Source organism: Salvelinus alpinus, chromosome 21 (genome assembly GCF_045679555.1).
Source record: "Salvelinus alpinus chromosome 21, SLU_Salpinus.1, whole genome shotgun sequence".
Lineage (NCBI taxonomy): Eukaryota > Metazoa > Chordata > Actinopteri > Salmoniformes > Salmonidae > Salvelinus > Salvelinus alpinus.
Window position 1 is genome coordinate 9,818,187 of NC_092106.1, and position 20,222 is coordinate 9,838,408.

General features: G+C 43.8%; 2 protein-coding genes across 3 annotated transcripts in view; both read left to right on the forward strand.

The window, feature by feature from the left end:
• The first annotated feature begins 27 nt into the window (after positions 1–27).
• Positions 28–2,232, forward strand: LOC139547781 (ras-related protein Rab-1A-like). Its single transcript, XM_071356848.1, has 6 exons — positions 28–242; positions 526–598; positions 811–906; positions 1,019–1,114; positions 1,232–1,363; positions 1,525–2,232. Exons 1-6 carry the CDS (start codon positions 229–231, stop codon positions 1,747–1,749), a joined length of 636 nt encoding a protein of 211 aa, XP_071212949.1. The 5' UTR covers positions 28–228; the 3' UTR covers positions 1,750–2,232.
• Positions 2,233–2,818: 586 nt separating this feature from the next.
• Positions 2,819–20,222, forward strand: part of LOC139547783 (mitochondrial import inner membrane translocase subunit TIM50) — a 32,106-nt gene continuing 14,702 nt past the window's right edge. Inside the window, exons 1-4 of one of the 2 annotated variants that reach the window (XM_071356850.1) lie at positions 2,819–3,097; positions 9,586–9,745; positions 10,413–10,444; positions 19,743–19,764. In XM_071356850.1, the coding sequence (XP_071212951.1) occupies positions 2,858–3,097; positions 9,586–9,745; positions 10,413–10,444; positions 19,743–19,764 (454 nt within the window). In that variant the 5' untranslated portion in view covers positions 2,819–2,857. Of the gene's footprint in view, positions 3,098–9,585; positions 9,746–10,412; positions 10,445–18,950; positions 19,311–19,742; positions 19,765–20,222 lie in introns of those variants that run through there. The other variant, XM_071356851.1, reaches the window with a different exon arrangement.

Genomic DNA, 20,222 nt, shown 5'->3' on the forward strand with positions numbered 1-20,222 from the left:
AACCAGGCTACAGCTTTAAGACTCAGGTACTGACCACATTGAAACATGATCTTAGGCTTTAATAAATGATAGGACTCCCGGCTCATCATTCAAGGTGCTGGTGCTGTTTGCCCTCTGAAGGACGGAAACACAATGCATCTGTGAAAAGCCAAAGGTAACACAGACGTTCTGTTCGCAGTTGTATTCCTTTTCTTTTACGTTCTGCCCTCTGGATCCAGATATCTGGCCATGAATCCTGAATAGTAAGTAGTTATGAGTTGTGAGTGATAATGTCATTGTAGTATTATTTGTACGGTTGTCGAAGCAGGATGTGGTGTCATGTTTAGGTAGGCTATTGTCTTGGATAACATTGTAGCTACAGTTAAAGGTTTGTGGGAGAAAAAAATGCTCTCTGAACTTGGGACACATTTTTTGTTGCTTTGTATGCAATAACCATAGTGCATGTTAGGTCTATCAATGGTGTGTTTATTTTTTTTAACCTACTTGATATAATCAACCTAAATAATAATGTAATGTCTTCCTCAGTGACTACCTGTTCAAGCTGCTTCTTATAGGAGACTCTGGTGTCGGCAAGTCTTGCCTGCTCTTGCGGTTTGCGGTAGGCATTGTGTTAAAAAAGAATACACACAATCTTTGGTGTTGTTCCATATAGCAATGAGTCTAGTGCAAACAGAAGCGAAGGCTATTTCCTTTGTGGAAAGGACACTGCAAAATGTCATCCAACCCAGTAATTAACCACTGTTTGAAGGTTTGTTCAGCCCATTCTCCCATTGTAAATAATAAAACTGCTCAGTGGTCTCTACTCCTCAGGATGACACCTACACAGAGAGCTACATCAGCACAATCGGGGTCGACTTTAAGATCAGAACGATTGAAATGGAACAGAAGACTGTCAAACTACAAATTGTAAGTACATATTTACAAGACAAACTCTGCATAGTGCCATTTGTACAGTTTGGTGATGGGGATGTGGTAAGGATTGTTTGTAAATTCAAACTGTTTGATCTATCTCTCCTAGTGGGACACAGCTGGACAAGAGAGGTTCCGGACCATCACATCCAGCTACTACAGAGGAGCACATGGGATCATCATTGTATATGATGTCACTGATCAGGTAATACAGTATATTTCAACACTTCGTCGCTATGGGCTGGATTGACCGTCTATTGCATCGCAATGTACCAGAGTTAGAGATAAAACTATATGTACAAGATTTCAACTATTTTGCCAGGAGTCCTTTAACAACGTGAAGCAGTGGTTGGAGGAGATTGACCGCTATGCGTGTGAAAATGTCTCCAAGTTGCTTGTGGGAAACAAGTGTGACTTGGTCTCTAAAAAGGTAGTGGACTCTGCCACTGGTCAAGTAAGTGTCTGTTCTCATTCATAAAATGCTTGTGTCACCAATGCACAATAGATTCCTCATTAACTACAAATTACTGTCAATCATAGGTATTGTGCTTTTGTTCCGTTGTGATAAATGTCCTAAAATTCTGCGCTCTCTTTTTCTTGGTACGATTGCTTCAGGAATTTGCTTCATCCCTAAAGATTCCATTCCTGGAGACCAGTGCGAAAAATGCTGATAATGTAGAGAAATCATTTTTAACCATGGCCTCTGAAATACAGAAGCGTGTTGGAAGTGATGGTGTTCAGAGTGAGGCTGCTAAAGTGGGCGACAAGATAAACAGTGCACCCCTTTGGCCCGGGGGGAAAGATGAGGCTGCCGCAGAGGAGGGGAATTCTTGTTGCTAATGCCATAAACAAAATACAGAATAAGAGAATCAATGAGTTTCGACACTATCTTAATTTCCTTTTGTTTTGTTCAGAGATGGTAATTGATCCTTGTGAGAACAGCTATGCAATAGTTATGCGGTAGCCTGTTCCAACAGTGCATAGAATGTGGCCTGCTGAAAGGCACCCTTTGAATTAGTCTGGGTACCATTCTAATGTAATAGCTGAACACAGACAGCAACCGTGCTACCTTTGAATGGCCTGGGTATCGAACATGTGACAAAAGACAACAGTTGATTTACTCATGTGGTGTAGGTGAATGTTTGCTTGATGCTTTGAACTTGTAAGTTGAATTTGGGGTGTAATTTTATCTGTAATATTTGTGAAGAACTGATTGTTTTGGTTACCACGGGTGGTCAACAAGTAATTTGTTCTTGTGTTAAACACTTTTTGATTAACATTTGTTGTTTAATGAAGACAATAAATTATATATTTGCGGCTTCATTTGTTTTCTTCATTTGTTTTTATGCAACTGATCCCTTAAAATAATGTCCACAAATAGAGTGGTGCACAGGTACAACAGTTGCAAATCATCCCTGGTCCGTAGGTGCAACCATAGAAATAGAATAGTTCTATATCTGTGGATGCAACACACATAACCTGAAGCAGATGCAACTGTGTTGTTGTGGCTGCCCTCTAGTGGTCATGAATATTAGATATAGAAAAGCAAAATAGAAGCAACATGAAAATAAGAAAGTATGGCAATGAACAGGGGACTAAAAGTTGTGCAAACTAAGCCATGTCTTATAACTTACACTGGTCGAAGGGAATAATAGTTGTACAGGAATATAAAATACACTTTGTTGTATTACAGTATATAAACTGCCGTTCTGTAAAAGCCTACAGGTCAGGGATGTATTTTTAACAGACTTTGGGCACTGCCATCAGTAATGATGGACATTTTAGGTTGTATTCGAAGGTCAACAAATCTTTGTTTCGATTGGAGAAAAGGCTGTAAATACCGCCCTATTTTGTTCCACGTGATCTTTAACGATTTTTATTGCACTTTATGGCTGTCGCTCAGAGTAGCATAAGCCAATCAGGCGCGTTTGTCCTTTTCACTCGCGCTATGTTCACCGGCTCTGTCCCATTCAAGATGTCGGCAACGTCGATGTTCCCCATGTGTGTCCGGGCGAGCAGGGGCCTCCTCAGGCTCAGGAACGGAGGGAGAGGGGGTTCCAACTCCACGGGGGTGGACTTGATTCGGGCACTTTCCACGGAGAAGCCGCCAACAGGAGATGGCAGTGCTACAGGTGGACTCGCTCAAGCAATCTTGCAAGAGAGGCTTCAGCAGCAACAGAAGAGTCAGGTGAGTCAAGCTAGCTGACTAACTGATATTCCTCCATGCTTGGTTAGGTAACGTTAGCTAGATATACATAATTTTAACAAGAAATGTTACAGAAAAGCCAAAGAGACACTTAATCAATTAGCTGGTTTGGTTTTCATGAGTTGTCATTTCCAGTTTGTTGAACCTCCGGGTCTCTCACAATACTATTTTTTTCCCATTTACACCTCATTATTTTCTGAACCAATATATTCGCTGATTTAGCATGTTGAGCTAGGCTATCCTGCCATCCATGTCATTCCAATTCGGGATCCTTGACCATAAAACCTAACCTTAACCCATACCCTAACACTTAGCTAAACCATTTACATTTCACCTTCAATTAGGTAGTGACGTCCCAAGGATCCCAGATAACACTGTCATCCCAACTGTCTGTATCCAGTCAGCTAGCTAGCCTACCAACATTGCCTTTGCTACTAGCTGTAATAATTAGCTAGTTAAGCTACATATCTTTGTTTTCAATTGCCAGTGAGTTAACGTTAACTAACTAGCTAGGTAACGTTAGCTAATCACCAGCTTACTTTCACATGTCACACATCCAGGCATATTCCAGGAGATAAACTAGCCTTATAGCATGATACTAGCCAGCTAGCTACCAAGTGGATTCATCACCTAACGTTAGCCAAGTAACGTTAGCTAACTAGCTTTACCTAGATATACAGCTAGCTATGCGCTTATACTCCCATTTTCAGCCACCATCTATTTATTTTTCACACATCAAGGCTTATGTACAAGTCTAACATTACATTAGATATATGGTATCTGTCAAGGTTTTTTTAGAAGATTTTTGAAGGTCAGATATACCCTCCACGCCCCCAATGCATTTCCTGCACGCACACTGATTAATCTTATTGTCACAGTTTAATAACAGTGCAGGATATTTTACTTTAAATTGAATCTCTAAATCTTTCGAATCTATGACCAATGTCTTACGTCACTGAGTTAGTTTGATTTGGCACTAGCAACCGGCATATTTATTTATTTTATTTATTTCACCTTTATTTAACCAGGTAGGCAAGTTGAGATTTACAATTGCGACCTGGCCAAGATAAAGCAAAGCAGTTCGACATACAACAACACAGAGTTACACATGGAGTAAAACAAACATACAGTAGAAAAATAAGTCTATATACAATGTGAGCAAGTGAGGTGAGATAAGGGAGGTAAAGGCAAAAAAAGGCCATGGTGGTGAAGTAAATACAATATAGCAAGTACAACACTGGAATGGTTGATTTGCATTGGAAGAATGTGCAAAGTAGAGATATAAATAATGGGGTGCAAAGGAGCAAAATCAATAAATATAGTAGGGAAAGAGGTAGTTATTTGGGCTAAATTATAGATGGGCTATGTACAGGTGCAGTAATCTATGAGCTGCTCTGACAGCTGGTGCTTAAAGCTAGTGAGGGAGATAAGTGTTTACAGTTTCAGAGATTTTTGTAGTTCGTTCCAGTCATTGGCAGCAGAGAACTGGAAGGAGAGGCGGCCAAAGGAGAAATTGGCTTTGGGGGTGACCAGAGAGATATACCTGCTGGAGCGCGTGCTACAGGTGGGTGCTGCTATGGTGACCAGCGAGCTGAGATAAGGGGGGACTTTACCTAGCAGGGTCTTGTAGATGACCTGGAGCCAGTGGGTTTGGCGACGAGTATGAAGCGAGGGCCAGCCAACGAGAGTGTACAGGTCGCAGTGGTGGGTAGTATATGGGGCTTTGGTGACAAAACGGATGGCACTGTGATCGACTGCATCCAATTTATTGAGTAGGGTATTGGAGGCTATTTTGTAAATGACATCACCGAAGTCGAGGATTGTTAGTTTTACAAGGGTATGTTTGGCAGCATGAGTGAAGGATGCTTTGTTGCGGAATAGGAAGCTAATTCTAGATTTAACTTTGGATTGGAGATGTTTGATGTGAGTCTGGAAGGAGAGTTTACAGTCTAACCAGACACCTAGGTATTTGTAGTTGTTCACATATTCCAAGTCAGAGCCGTCCAGAGTAGTGATGTTGGACAGGCGGTCAGGTACAGGCGGTCAGGTGCAGGCAGCGATCGGTTGAAGAGCATGCATTTAGCTTTACTTGTATTTAAGAGCAATTGGAGGCCACGGAAGCAGAGTTGTGTGGCATTGAAGCTCGCCTGGAGGGTTGTTAACACTGTGTCCAAAGAAGGGCCAGAAGTATACAGAATGGTGTCGTCTGCGTAGAGGTGGATCAGAGACTCACCAGCAGCAAGAGCGACATCATCATGATGTATACAGAGAAGAGAGTCGGTCCAAGAATTGAACCCTGTGGCACCCCCATAGAGACTGCCAGAGGCCCGGACAACAGACCCTCCGATTTGACACACTGAACTCTATCAGAGAAGTAGTTGGTGAACCAGGCGAGGCAATCATTTGAGAAACCAAGGCTGTCGAGTCTGCCGATGAGGATGTGGTGATTGACAGAGTCGAAAGCCTTGGCCAGGTCAATGAATACGGCTGCATAGTATTGTTTCTTATCGATGGCGGTTAAGATATCGTTTAGGACCTTGAGCGTGGCTAAGGTGCACCCATGACCAGCTCTGAAACCAGATTGCATAGCGGAGAAGGTATGGTGGGATTCGAAATGGTCGGTAATCTGTTTGTTGACTTGGCTTTCAAAGACCTTAGAAAGGCAGGATAGGATAGATATAGGTCTGTAGCAGTTTGGGTCAAGAGTGTCCCCCCCCCTTTGAAGAGGGGGATGACCGCAGCTGCTTTCCAATCTTTGGGAATCTCAGACGACACGAAAGAGAGGTTGAACAGGCTAGTAATAGGGGTGACAACAATTTCAGCAGGAAAGGGTCCAGATTATCTAGCCCGGCTGATTTGTAGGGGTCCAGATTTTGCAGCTCTTTCAGAACATCAGCTGACTCTATTTGGGAGAAGGAGAAATGGGGAAGGCTTGGGCGAGTAGCTGTGGGGGGTGCAGTGCTGTTGACCGGGGTAGGGGTAGCCAGGTGGAAAGCATGGCCAGCTGTAGAAAAATGCTTATTGAAATTCTCAATTATAGTGGATTTGTCAGTGACAGTGTTTCCTATCTTCAGTGCAGTGGGCAGCTGGGAAGGGAAGTTCTTATTCTCCATGGACTTTACAGTGTCCCAGAACTTTTGGGGGTTTGTGTTGCAGGAAGCAAATTTCTGCTTGAAAAAGCTAGCCTTGGCTTTTCTAACTGCCTGTGTATATTGGTTTCTAGCTTCCCTGAAAAGTTACATATCACGGGGGCTGTTCGATGCTAATGCAGAACGCCATAGGATGTTTTTGTGTTGGTTAAGGGCAGTCAGGTCTGGAGAGAACCAAGGGCTATATCTGTTCCTGGTTCTAAATTTCTTGAATGGGGCATGCTTATTTAAGATGGTGAGGAAGGCATTTAAAAAAAAATAACCAGGCATCCTCTACTGACGGGATGAGATCAATATCCTTCCAGGATACCCCGGCCAAGGTCGATTTAGAAAGGCCTGCTCGCTGAAGTGTTTCAGGGAGCGTTTGACCACACCCATTACGGATGCAGGCAATGAGGCAGTGGTCGCTGAGATCTTGGTTGAAAACAGCAGAGGTGTATTTAGAGGGCAAGTTGGTAAGGATGATATCTATGAGGGTGCCCGTGTTTACGGCTTTGGGGTGGTACCTGGTAGGTTCATTGATAATTTGTGTGAGATTGAGGGCATCAAGCTTAGATTGTAGGATGGCTGGGGTGTTAAGCATGTTTCAGCACGAGCTCTGAAGATAGATGGGGGGCAATCAGTTCACATATGGTGTCCAGAGCACAGCTGGGGGCAGAGGGTGGTCTATAGCAGGCGGCAACGGTGAGAGACTTGTTTTTAGAGTGGTGGATTTTTAAAAGTAGAAGTTCAAATTGTTTGGGAACAGACCTGGATAGTAGGACAGAACTCTGCAGGCTATCTTTGCAGTAGATTGCAACACCGCCCCCTTTGGCCGTTCTATCTTGTCTGAAAATGTTGTAGTTAGGGATGAAAATGTCTGAATTTTTGGTGGTCTTCCTAAGCCAGGATTCAGACACGGCTAAAACATCCGGGTTGGCAGAGTGTGCTAAAGCAGTGAATAAAACAAACTTAGGGAAGAGGCTTCTAATGTTAACATGCATGAAACCAAGGCTATTACGGTTACAGAAGTCATCAAAAGAGAGCGCCTGGGGAATAGGAGTGGAGCTAGGCACTGCAGGGCCTGGATTCACCTCTACATCACCAGAGGAGGAGTAGGATAAGGGTACGACTAAAAGCTATGAGAATTAGTCGTCTAGAACAGAGAGTAAAAGGAAGTTTCTGGGGGCGATAAAATAGCTTCAAGGAATAATGTACAGACAAAGGTATGGTAGGATGTGAATACAGTGGAGGTAAACCTAGGTATTGAGAGATATTGTCTCTAGAAACATAATTGAAACCAGGTGATGTCATCGCATATGTGGGTGGTGGAACTGAAAGGTTGGATAAGGTATAGTGAGCAGGGCTAGAGGCTCTACAGTGAAATAAGAAATAAACACTAACCAGAACAGCAATGGACAAGGCATATTGACATTAAGGAGAGGCATGTTTAGTCGAGTGATCGTAAGGGTCCAGTGAGTAGAGGTTGGTTGGGGTCACGGCGATTCAGACAGCTAGCCGGGCTATCGGTAGCAAGCTAGCATAGGATGGAGGTCTGTTTTTAGCCGCCTCGTGCGTTTCCGTCAGTAGATTAGTGGGGTTCCGTGTGGTAGAGGGGATCAATCCAATTGGCAAAATAGATATAGTTATAGTGACCCAAGAAAAAATTGTCCGATAAGACAGCTAACGATTAGCGGGCCCCAGATGAGCGTTCAGGTAACGTCGCGACGGAGGTGCCAGTTGGATAACTCCCTCGGGCAGATAACGTCGGTAGTCAGTCGTGAAGGCCCGGTGGGGCTCCGCATTGGCAGTAAAACGGGTCCGGATAGGTGATTGTAGCCCAGGAGTGGCTGATGGAACTCTTCAGCTGGCTAGCTCCGGAATAATTTATGTTTTCTCCGGGATCGACGTAAGCCAATAGACACACGAGTAGCAGCTAGCTAGCTGCGAAATCAAGGTGTAAATGTCCAGAGCTTGCGGTTGAAATCCGGGGATATGGAGAAAAATAGGTCCGGTATGTTCTGGTCTGAGTCGCGTTGTACAAAAGTGGCGATAGATTAACGAGCTAAAGGAATAGCTGATGACCACAAACCGGGGTTAGCTGAAATACTAACGTTAGCCAGTAAACTGGCTAGCTTCTGGTTAGCTTATATTGTCAAATTTTCAGATTTGAGGTAAATAATACTTTTTTTTGTAATTGGTGAGGCGGGTTGCAGGAAAGCGTTTTGAAGTTGAGTTTTTGGGAAATAAAAGATATAAAAGATATGCAAAGAACGGTGTGTGTGTATATATATATATATACTGCTCAAAAAAATAAAGGGTACACTTAAACAACACAATGTAACTCCAAGTCAATCACACTTCTGTGAAATCAAACTGTCCACTTAGGAAGCAACACTGATTGACAATAAACTTCACATGCTGTTGTGCAAATGGAATAGACAAAAGGTGGAAATTATAGGCAATTAGCAAGACACCCCCAATAAAGGAGTGATTCTGCAGGTGGTGACCACAGACCACTTCTCAGTTCCTATGCTTCCTGGCTGATGTTTTGGTCACTTTTGAATGCTGGCGGTGCTCTCACTCTAGTGGTAGCATGAGACGGAGTCTACAACCCACACAAGTGGCTCAGGTAGTGCAGCTCATCCAGGATGGCACATCAATGCGAGCTGTGGCAAGAAGGTTTGCTGTGTCTGTCAGCGTAGCGTCCAGAGCATGGAGGCGCTACCAGGAGACAGGCCAGTACATCAGGAGACGTGGAGGAGGCCGTAGGAGGGCAACAACCCAGCAGCAGGACCGCTATATCCGCCTTTGTGCAAGGAGGAGCACTGCCAGAGCCCTGCAAAATGACCTCCAGCAGGCCATACATACATACATACATACATACGGGACACGACAAGACGAGGACAAAAGGACGTCTGACTGCTATGCCATCTTGGAAGATATACTAGATGTGTAACAGTATAACTTTATGGCGTCCCCTCGCCCCGACCCGGGCGCGAACCAGGGACCCTTTGCACACATCAACAACTGACACCCACGAAGCGTTGTTACCCATCGCTCCACAAAAGCCGCGGCCCTTGCAGAGCAAGGGGAACCACTACTTCAGGGTCTCAAAGCGAGTGACGTAACTGATTTGAAACGCTATTAGCGCGGACCACCGCTAACTAGCTAGCCATTTCACATCCGTTACAGATGCATAATCTCATTTCCCTTTAAATGATAAAAAAAGCCTTCTTTTCCAAGCTATTCTGTATTGTAGCTATGTATTCCCAATATAATGTCTAGTTGGCTTGTGTTAGGAAATATAAAGGAATCTGACCTGGCTGTTTGCATTGACAGGGACAGCCCCCTCCAGAGGGGGATGGGGACTCGGAGCAGAAGCAGGACCAGGGAGAGGACAAGAAACAGAAGGAGAACACAGCTTATGCCAAGAAGATGGTGATGCGTTTAGCAGGCCTGATGGGGATAGGGGGTGCCGTCGGCATGGTGTACGTATTCGGTGAGTCCGCATTTTCCCTCTTTGGTTCCCTCCACTCTGTCAGAGCAGCAGCATGTCAAGGGCTGACACTTAACCAGCAGCACTAGTGAAGGTCATACTGAAGATAGTGGAGTGATTTGGGACACCCTCTCCTTGCTCTGTGGAATATTTCCTTTTAGGAGGGCATTCTTGATAACTTGTTTTGAGCTTTTGGTGAATGGGCATTTTGTATATTACTCGCCTTTCATCTCTCATTTCAATGGTGTAGAAGTTTCATCATCTGTTTCTTTGCACTTGTCTTTCTCAAATGTGTTTTAATATATGTATTTATATGTGTTTTTAAAGCGTGTCTGACTTTTCTGATCAAGTTACTGTTCAATAGCTGTTGTTTATGAATCAAATATTTAAATTCCTTGGCATATTCCAGTGTTATTGTACTTTCTGTCATTACTGTCAGCCTAGATGGATGGTAGAAGACATGACCATACTTGTCAAAAGGAACGGTTGAATGTTTCACGATGTCTGTCTCTTTTCTGAAACACATGACACATTGTGCGGTGCCATGCTTTTCAGAAGTAATTTGATTTGTGGACACATGGCATCTGATGCATGCAATAAATACTCATGTTTCAAACAAATAGATGTATATTACTATCATGAGTAATGTGTTTTTCCTCCCTATCTACAGGTAGCAATTCAGTGGATGAACAAGGAAACGCGGTATGTTTTCATTAACATGTTTAGATGCAGAATGTATGGTGTTTTGCCTTATAGGACCAATTATTGAAAAGTAGAGGTAAAAGATTGCCAGACGAAGTTCTGTAGAACTTCAAGCAGACAGTGGCTTGTTCCAGTGGGTTTTAAAGTGTGCTTAATGGAAGGTGGTGATGTAAAATGACACACTTATCACACTTCTCAGGTAGATCCCATGTAGCTCGTCAATTGGTTCAAGCTAGCGCTTGCGGTGTGTATGGTTTCCCACAAGGCACATCAGGGACTAGAGGTGTGAGTCTGGGCAGGTGGCTACTTCAAAGAGCACACTTTCACCTTTCAGGTGTGGTCCTGTTGTCCACTTCAAAGGGCACTGTTGTCAGCCTACTGTAAATAGTCTGTTAACTGCCAGGGGTTAAAGGTGTGGGGTTAGGAAGGTGGGCATTTTGAAAAGCACACTTGTCAGGCTGCTGTGAGTGGAGTGTGCCAGGCCTCTTAGTGCTGGATCCCACACTTGTCCCTGCAGACTGGAGGAGCTGTGTTTAATTTGAGGTCTTTGGGTGTCACTGTGAGAGAAGTCCAGGGATCCTGTTCTCATCCTCTATTGCTTCCTCTCTGGAACCAGAGGAGCATAAAGTCTGCAACACCTTTCCAAGGCTCAGCTTTTATGATGTGATCGATCCCTGACTGAATTGATGTCCATTTACTCAACAATTTTTGAATGAAAACCTTATCATAGTACATGAGGTGACCAGCTACTTGCCTAATATTAAGGTTCCTTGTGCTTACAGCAATGTATCACCATTTTACTATAAGTTACACCCAATCAGAGGGTAAAATATAATCCAAAAGCCACTGAAGGAGCTTGCCTCAAGATGAACATACTGTAGTTGGTGGAGATGACTCTTGTAATCACTGTTTTCAGAGGCATTAGCTTGGGCAGGATGTGTGGAATGAGAACAGGATGGTGGGCGACGTCCTCCTCAGGGCACATGTCTCAGGTAACTGTGATATGTGGCATGTGCCAGGGGTTAGCGCTGTGGGTTTGGGGACTTTGACATTTCCTAGGGCTCACTTCATCACCAAAGACCCTCATTTGGTGTTTTATAGTTAACCTGTGGCCACTTCAAAGGGCACATTTCTCAGGCTGCTGTGATTTGAGGAATGTGGGCCTTATGTGATGTGGCCTTCTGCCACGGGTTAGAGGTGTGGGATTGGGAAGGTGGGCACTTGAAAGAGCACACTTCTCTTACTTCAAAGGGCACACTTGTCAGGCTGTGAGTGGAGTGTGCCAGACCTATTGGTGCTGGATCCAACACTTCCCCCCTTAGACTGGAGGAGCTGTGTCAATTGGAACCCATTGGGTGTCAGTGCGAGAAGGAGCTGGATCCTGTTGACATCTCTATGGATTCCTCTCCGGAACCGGAAGAGCCTAACGTGAACGTCTGGCCCACATGTCCAATGGAAGAGTCCTAAGGTAGATGAATGCAGTTGCATCCAAGGGCCATCTTGTACAGCAGCATATTTGGGCTTTGCATTCATCAGTAGCCAGAGGTTTTAAGGCTGAACATGCTACTGAAAACATGACTAGTCATCTACACTTATGAGTTTCTGTGGGGAGGAAATTAGGTGTTCATTCTTGTACTGAGGGACATCAGTAGCTCTACAACCAAGTCTTAGGTTAAGTGGTCGATTTGGTCCTGTTTGGCACAAATGTTTGGTCAGATGATATCCTGGTCTGCGGTTCTACACCTCTGGCACACTTCCTCATGAAGTGTTGCCCATCATGTCCTGCCTTAAGTGAGACCAAGCCACCAAAGGCTACACTTCAGGAGATTGTGGCCTGTGTCAGTGGTAAAAGGTTTGGGGCACTTCAAAGAGCACACTTATTTCACTTCTCATGCACTGTTGGTCACTTTACAATTTTAAGCTTGTTCCCACTTCAAAAGGCACACTTGTTAGGTTGCCGTGAGTTGTGGCCCACTTCCAGAGGTTAGAGCTCTGGGTTTGGAACTTTGCTGTAGGTGGGCACTTAAGAGTAAGCTTTTCTCACCTATCACCCACGTCAAAGGGCTCTTGTGGGCACACTTGTCAGGCTGCTGTGAGTGGAGTGTGCCAGGCTTCTGGGTGCTGGATCCCACCCATGTCCCCCTCAGACTGGAGGAGCTGTGTTGGATGTCTTTGTGTGTCACTGTGAGAAAAGGAGCTGGACCCTGTTCTCATCTCTATTGCGTCCTCTCAGGAAGCAGAGGAGACTAATGTCTGGAACACCTGTCTGATGGAAGACTGCAAGGGTAGATTAATGCAGTAACATTTCAAGGCCAATGTACAGCAGCATATCTTTGGCTTTGCATTAATGCAGTTGCCTTAAGGTTCTAAGGCTGAACATGCTAGTGAAAGCATGATGAGTCATCTACACTGAGTCTCTGGGGGGATAAAATAAGGAGGCACTCAATTTTGTACTGAGTGACATCAGTAATTCTACAGCCTTATCGTATGTCAAGTAGCCTTTGGATTGGGTTCTGTTTGGCTCCCATTTTCCCCTGTTTTGCAATCGATTAAAACTATTATCTTGTAATATGAGAAACAATTTTGTCACTTTAGGGCAGCGGTCACCAACCGGTTAATTGCGATTGACTGGTCGATCATCAAGGCATTCCTAGTCGATCGGCAAACATTTCTGTAGAAAAGCTCACGAGAAAGGCTTGTGCTCATTTTAATAAAATGTATTATTCCTATTGCGCTGTTGGTGGTAGGTGCACTTGATTCAGAAGGCAAAGTGTTACCATTTTGAACCAATAAATCGGATAGCTCAAATCACCGTTCCTACAGCTTCCTCGGCCACAGCATACTTGGCTAAGTGAGATTTCATAACTTTTAAGACCATGACCAGGAAGAGACTGTCAAATACAGCAAAGAGTGACTTAATGTCATATTATTTATTAATTCAGCTCTGTCAACACTGTTTTTGTTCAACACTATTACAAAGCTTAAAAGCGCTTCTCCCTACTTCCATTTGCTTCTGCAGATACAATGAGTGAGTAGCCAAGTGTATCGATAGCCCTGCGTTTTTATTATTAGCTGCTCGTCCTGTCTATTTTAATTTCAAGGAATATTTCACTTTCTCAGGTCATAGGAACAACATTAATTTGTGCGTGAGGAAGATGCAGTGCGACTCGAGTTTGGCCTTCAGGTGGACGACTGTCCCCTCCCTCTGGTCAGTCTCGAAGATGGAAGAAGAGAGCATGGACTGTGACTGAAGGTCACTGACGTCATGATTTGACCTCGTTTTTTGTCTTTCTCCAGAGTTCCCGGTTGTCTTGAAAGCACCTTGATCATCAGATGTAGGTACCATCAGTCCTGTAAAATAAAAAAAAGCAAATGTTCAATTTATGCTCAGCTGTGCCTCGCAAGTGCTACACCAACTGATTAATTTTGTTATCAAAGCTCGAGTTTTGAAATATGTGGTCTGAGAAGAACAATATTGGTAGGCCAGGCATATAGCCAATATGCTGTGAATAATATATTAGGCCTACTGCACAAACCTCCATTCCTACAGAACAGTTTTCAGTAGGTTAATGTTCTTTTTAAGTTTAAAAAAATTCTGAGCGATAGATCTCTGCTTGCTTTTTGACTATAAAAGTGATCATGACTCGAAAGATTGACCACTGCTCTAGGTGTTGGACAAGTTTCTGCTGAATTTCCAAAACAGATTTTAAAAAATCCGGCATTGAGCAATTTTCACGTCTGCTGAGCGCAAACTTGAATGTTGTGAAAATTCTGTGCACAATGACGGCCTACCGGGGAACAGTGGGTTAACTGCCTTGTTCAGGGGCAGAACGACAGATTTTTACCTTGTCAGCTCGGGGATTCGAACCAGCAACCGTTCGGTTACTGGGCCAACGCTCTAACCGCTAGGCTACCTGCAGCCCCTATTTGTTCATAATGTAGGCCTACTGGAGTGGCCTACCATTAAAAAATTAAACTATGGGGAAAATGCATTCAATAACATCTTAACATGAAAATAGCTGTTCTATCATTCAGCCTACAGTAGCTGCAAATCAGTGGTGTTCAATGTAAGCCTACATTCCATGAGACTTTTGTGAAAAAAACATGCAGGGCTTGACATTAACCCGTTTATCCACTTGTCCTTCAGACAAGGAGGTGACAATGTTTGATTCAAGAAACCACGACAAAATAAAATGCATTATTATTCCGATAGCATTTATTACAGAGAATCACAGAAATGATGCTACCTTCTTATTCAAGCCTGTCTCAAAATACAATCTCGTTACCAGACTCCCTTTTCAAAGATCTCTAGAAATGCACAGGTTTTGCGCTCTTGTAGGAAGCTTTCACTTCCCCATTGCTGACTACCAATTATCTATAACTTGGCTATTAACTCACTAACTAGCCAAGGATATGAACAAATGTGCGCACTTGGCAACATGCAGCTCTCGCTTTGATCTCAAAACAAGAGCATCTACTCACGACCGCTCATGCTGTAAACAAAGAGAATGGCACAGATCCACGTATGACAATGAGTGAAGTTCAATCTCGTGCTTCTCTGCGCAGGCAGTCCTGGGGAGCTGCAAGCAGCTTAGAGGGAACATTGGTGACAACCAATTCTCATTCCTTTCACTAGCTCAAGCAACATCTCTTATAATGCTCCTTACCAGTTTGTTGCTGTGAGGGTCTATGGTCTCATACATCCATCTTGTACACTCTAGTAGTTTTTCTTGAGCTGCATTGTTGCTCAAGGGCTTGTAAGTAAGGTCTTCACCTGTTGTATTCGGCGCATGTGACCAATAACATTTGATTTGAACTATTTTCATCTCTCAGAGCAATGAGTGGCCACTTCCTGATGTTTGGTGAGTTCCCATGGCCATCCTGTTGCTGTTTCGGGAACATGGCCTGCCCCTGGTCTCCCGGGCCTCTGCCCCAGTGTTGTAACGAGGTGTGAATGGCCCCTAAATGAGCACTCGCACACCTCGTACAATGTCAACCTCCTCTGAAAGTCCAATTTGGCAAACCCAAGTCTTTTCTGAGTTAATTCACTGCTCTGTGTTAGAACTGGTTCTTGAGAGATGCTTTAATGGGCCAGACAAGCTCTAGTCAGAGCAGAGGCAAGGAATATTTATGCTCTAGCAGCATTCTGCTTGTTTTTACAGTTGAAGTTGGAAGTTTACATACACTTAGGTTGCGGTCAATCAAATCAAATATATTTATATAGCCCTTCTTACATCAGCTGATATCTCAAAGTGCTGTACAGAAACCCAGCCTAAAACCCCAAACGGCAAGCAATGCAGGTGTAGAAGCACGGTGGCTAGGAAAAACTCCCTAGAAAGGCCAAAACCTAGGAAAAAATCTAGAGAGGAACCAGGCTAGAGAGGGGCCAGTCCTCTTCTGGCTGTGCCGGGTGGAGATTATAACAGAACATGGCCAAGATGTTCATAAATTACCAGCATGGTCAAATAATAATAATCACAGTAGTTGTCGAGGGTGCAGCAAGTCAGCACCTCAGGAGTAAATGTCAGTTGGCATTTGTGTCAGTTGAGTATTTCTACCACTTCTGCAGTCTCTAGAGAGTTGAAAACAGCAGGTCTGGGACAGGTAGCATGTCCGGTGAACAGGTCAGGGTTCCATAGCCGCAGGCAGAACAGTTGAAACTGGAGCAGTAGCACGGCCAGGTGGACTGGGGACAGCAAGGAGTCATCATGCCAGGTAGTCCTGACACTCCTGGGCCAGACTACACTCAATCATATGACCCACTGAAGAGCTGAGTCTTCAGTAAAGACTTAAAGTTGAGACAGAGTCTGTGTCTCTCACATGGGTAGGCAGACCATTCCATAAAAATTGAGCTCTATAGGAGAGAGCCCTGCCTCCAGCTGTTTGCTTAGAAATTCTAGGGACAATTAGGAGGCCTGCGTCTTGTGACCGTAGCGTACGTGTAGGTATGTACGGCAGGACCAAATCGGAAAGATAGGTAGGCGCAAGCCCATGTAATGCTTTGTAGGTTAGCAGTAAAACCTTGAAATCAGCCCTTGCCTTAACAGGAAGCCAATATATATATATATATTTATTTATTTATTTATTAATTAACTTGTTTTTCAACCACTCCACAAATTTCTTGTGAACTAACTAGTTTTGGCAAGTTGGTTAGGTTGGTTAAGTTTCCCAACAATTGTTTACAGACAGAGTATTTAACTTCTAATTCACTGTATCACAATTCCAGTGGGTCAGAAGTTTACATACGCTAAGTTGACTGCCTTTAAACAGCTTTGAAAATTCCAGAAAATTATGTCATGGCTTTAGAAGCTTCTGACAGGCTAATTGACATCATCTGAGTCATTTGGTGTACCTGTGGAAGTATTTCAAGCCTACCTTCAAACTCAGTGCCTCTTTGCTTGACATCATGGAAAAATAAATCAGCCAAGACCTCCAGAAAAAAAAAATGTAGACCTCAAGTCTGGTTCATCCAATTTCCAAATGCCTGAAGGTACCACGTTCATCTGTACAAACAATAGTACGCAAGTATAAACACCATGGGACCACGCAGCCGTCGTACAGCTCAGGAAGGAGACTCGTTCTGTCTCCTAGAGATGAACGTACTTTGGTGCAAATCAATCCCAGAACAACAGCAAAGGACCTTGTGAAGATTCTGGAGGAAACCGGTACAAAAGTATCTATATCCACAGTAAAACGAGTCCCAATAACGACAACCTGAAAGGCCGCTGAGCAAGGAAGAAGCCATTGCTCCAAACCGCCACTGGTGCACTTCACAAAATATATGGGATCATGAGGCAGGAAAATTGTGGATATATTGAAGCAACATCTCAAGACATCAGTCAGGAAGTTAAAGCTTGGTCGCTAATGGGTCTTCCAAATTGACAATGACCCCAAGCATACTTACAAAGTTGTGGCAAAATGGCTCAAGGACAACAAAGTCAAGGTATTGGAGTGGCCATCACAAAGCCTGGACCTCAATCCTATAGAAAATTTGTGGGCAGAACTGAAAACGCGTGTGCGAGCAAGGAGGCCTACAAACCTGACTCAGTTACACCAGCTCTGTCAGGAGGTATGGGCCAAAATTCACCCAACTTACTGTGGGAAGCTTGTGGAAGGCTACCCAAAACATTTGACCCAAGTTAAACAATTTAAAGGCAATGCTACCAAATACTAATTGAGTGTATGTAAACTTCTGACCCACTGGGAATGTGATGAAAGAAATAAAAGCTGAAATAAATCATTCTCTCTACTATTATTGTGACATTTCACATTCTTAAAATAAAGTGGTGATCCTAACTGACCTAAAACAGGGAATTTTTACTAGTATTGAATGTCAAGAATTGTGAATGTATTTGGCTAAGGTGTATGTAAACTTCAGACTAAAATTGGTAGCTCTTCTTGAGAGTGCATGATATTCAAGGTTAGTTCCATTAATTAGGCTAATTATAAAATCGGGGGCATGGAAATAAGGTAAATTCATTGATAATGATTTGTTTATGAATTTCGACTAATGTCCTGAACAGACTCCAACCCTGACTAGCTTAAGCATACGTTACACTATTGGTTTTGGAAAGGAAGGTGGAAATGCTGGACACTATGTACTAGACATTACCGACATAGGAGTTGATACGACTCAGTCATTTGCCTGCCTTTCCTAAGCTTATCTCTGACTGAGATGTCTAGTCTGAGTGCTTTAAATTCCAAGGTTGGCTGCCAGCAAAGAATCTCTTGGGCGCTACACAGTCTACGCAAACGGAGCCAACAGAGGTTCGTTTGCATGGCTCGCTACGTAGTTCTACGTCCATTTGTGCAGCTGAATATTTGGAACGCAACGCAAACGGACCTCCGATGCCGTTTGCGTAGACTGTGTGGACCTCTTTAGGGCAAGTGTAAAGGATGATTTCTCATTCTCCTTACACAGCCACAAGAGGGCACACTAGGCTGAGTTATCATCATGTGTTTACCTTTTTCCCCATTGGCCCATCACCTTACCTTTGCCCTAATATACAGGTTTACCTGGCACATTATAAAATGAATCGAATATAATTGGGAAATAAGTCACTATAGATAACTGCTTATCTAAATCATGTACAGTGTCAGTGATCAAATGATGTACGTTATATAAGGGAAACTCCTTATGACCATGCACAGGCAGCAGGGGGCGTAGTTGTGTAGTCTGTCTCCAACTACTGCAACCCCCTCAGGGCAGCCTTGTTAGGGTGGAAGGGGTGTTGAAGGGGGATAAAACTGCTACAGCCCACAACCTCTGTTCCCATGGGGTGGCCCCAGCGTGCAGCATGTGGTGGCCCCCGGCTGGTTCTCTCTAGCCGGGCGGGCAGGCAGACCCCCAGGTGGCAGATGCAGCTGAATATTCATCAGCTGGGAGATTTAATTTGTCTGGTAATTGGTGGGCTTGTGTGGAGCGCTGCTGAAAGTGTCACCACGAGGGAGGGGCCAGGGGGAGGGTTACACACAGGCATGACTGCACATAACGCACAGAGACATGCAGCAGCGCCCCGGTTCAATATACTGGATATTATTACACACATGTCTGTCCAGGCGGAGAGTAGAATGTGTGTGGTTTGGACGGTCTTGGTGTCTTTGCTCTCAAGGAGAAAAATGGCTCTTTTAAAAAAAATTGGTACATTAGTCCCTGCCTAAACTGTTAAGAAGACTTTGAAGCATTGGTACAGATTTTCTGTTCTGTTCAGATCAGGGGTCTGCCCCTGGGCCAAAACCGGTCCACCAGTGATTTGGGGTCTGTCAAATCAGCAGGAATTCAACTAATAACTAGTTTATTTTAGGAAAACTGTTCCCAGGTATCCCCACAAACAAAGAGATGTGATCGTGTCTCGACGTAATCAAGGTATGAAATGATTGTTATTTACAAATACAAATCTCTTTTTAGGCATGCAGTGGACAAATGTATTATTTTCTGACCCCCTGACCATTTTTGCTGACAAATCGACCTGTGTCTGAATCTATAGCCTACCCCTGGTTTAGATGCATAGGAGAGATTAAATGCTAACTAGCCTGGATGGCTATCGACTTCAATAAAGGAATATTCAGTAGTATTTGAGAGGTGGTGGTTTGGACCCCGCTGAATTGGCTGACACTGACGTTTGAACATCAACACAACCACAAAATGTCATGTTATTTACCTTATGCATTTGCCATATATTGTAATTCATGTCAAGAGTTTCTGTCAACAGTACCATCTGATTGACACTGACCTGGCAATCACGCAAGTGTGTGTGAAGTGGACCGTTTCTCACTGTCCTCCTGTCTTCTCTTTCAGATTCCAGATCAGTTTGACAATGGTGAGTGTTTCCCCAATGACTGATGCTACCTGTGGTATTCAGTCTAATCCATAAGGTGTTTTGGAGAGGTTTTCTTTTCTCAAAGTTGAGTTAGCTTCGAGATCAGTTTTTTATTTTGGTGTCTGAGGCTTTTGGCACACCTGCATTCCCCAACATCTGCTCCTGGGCTGTAAAAGGATATCACATTACATCAGTTGTGTTTTATAGCTGAAGTAAAGGCTACATAAACATGGAATAACAAGGTTCAAACAGCTGTTGGTGGTTAACTTGTGAAGTCTTAGCCATGTTTACAGTTCCCTTAGATTTGTCAATAAAAAATGAGCGAGCTTGTGGGCTGTGTTTGCTTGACCTCTACCATCTAATACACAAAATATCCATACCATGTTCACAACACCCTCCCCCCATTCATTGACAGTGGTTCAGATAAGCCCCCCCCCCCCCCCCCCCTAACTTGCCTG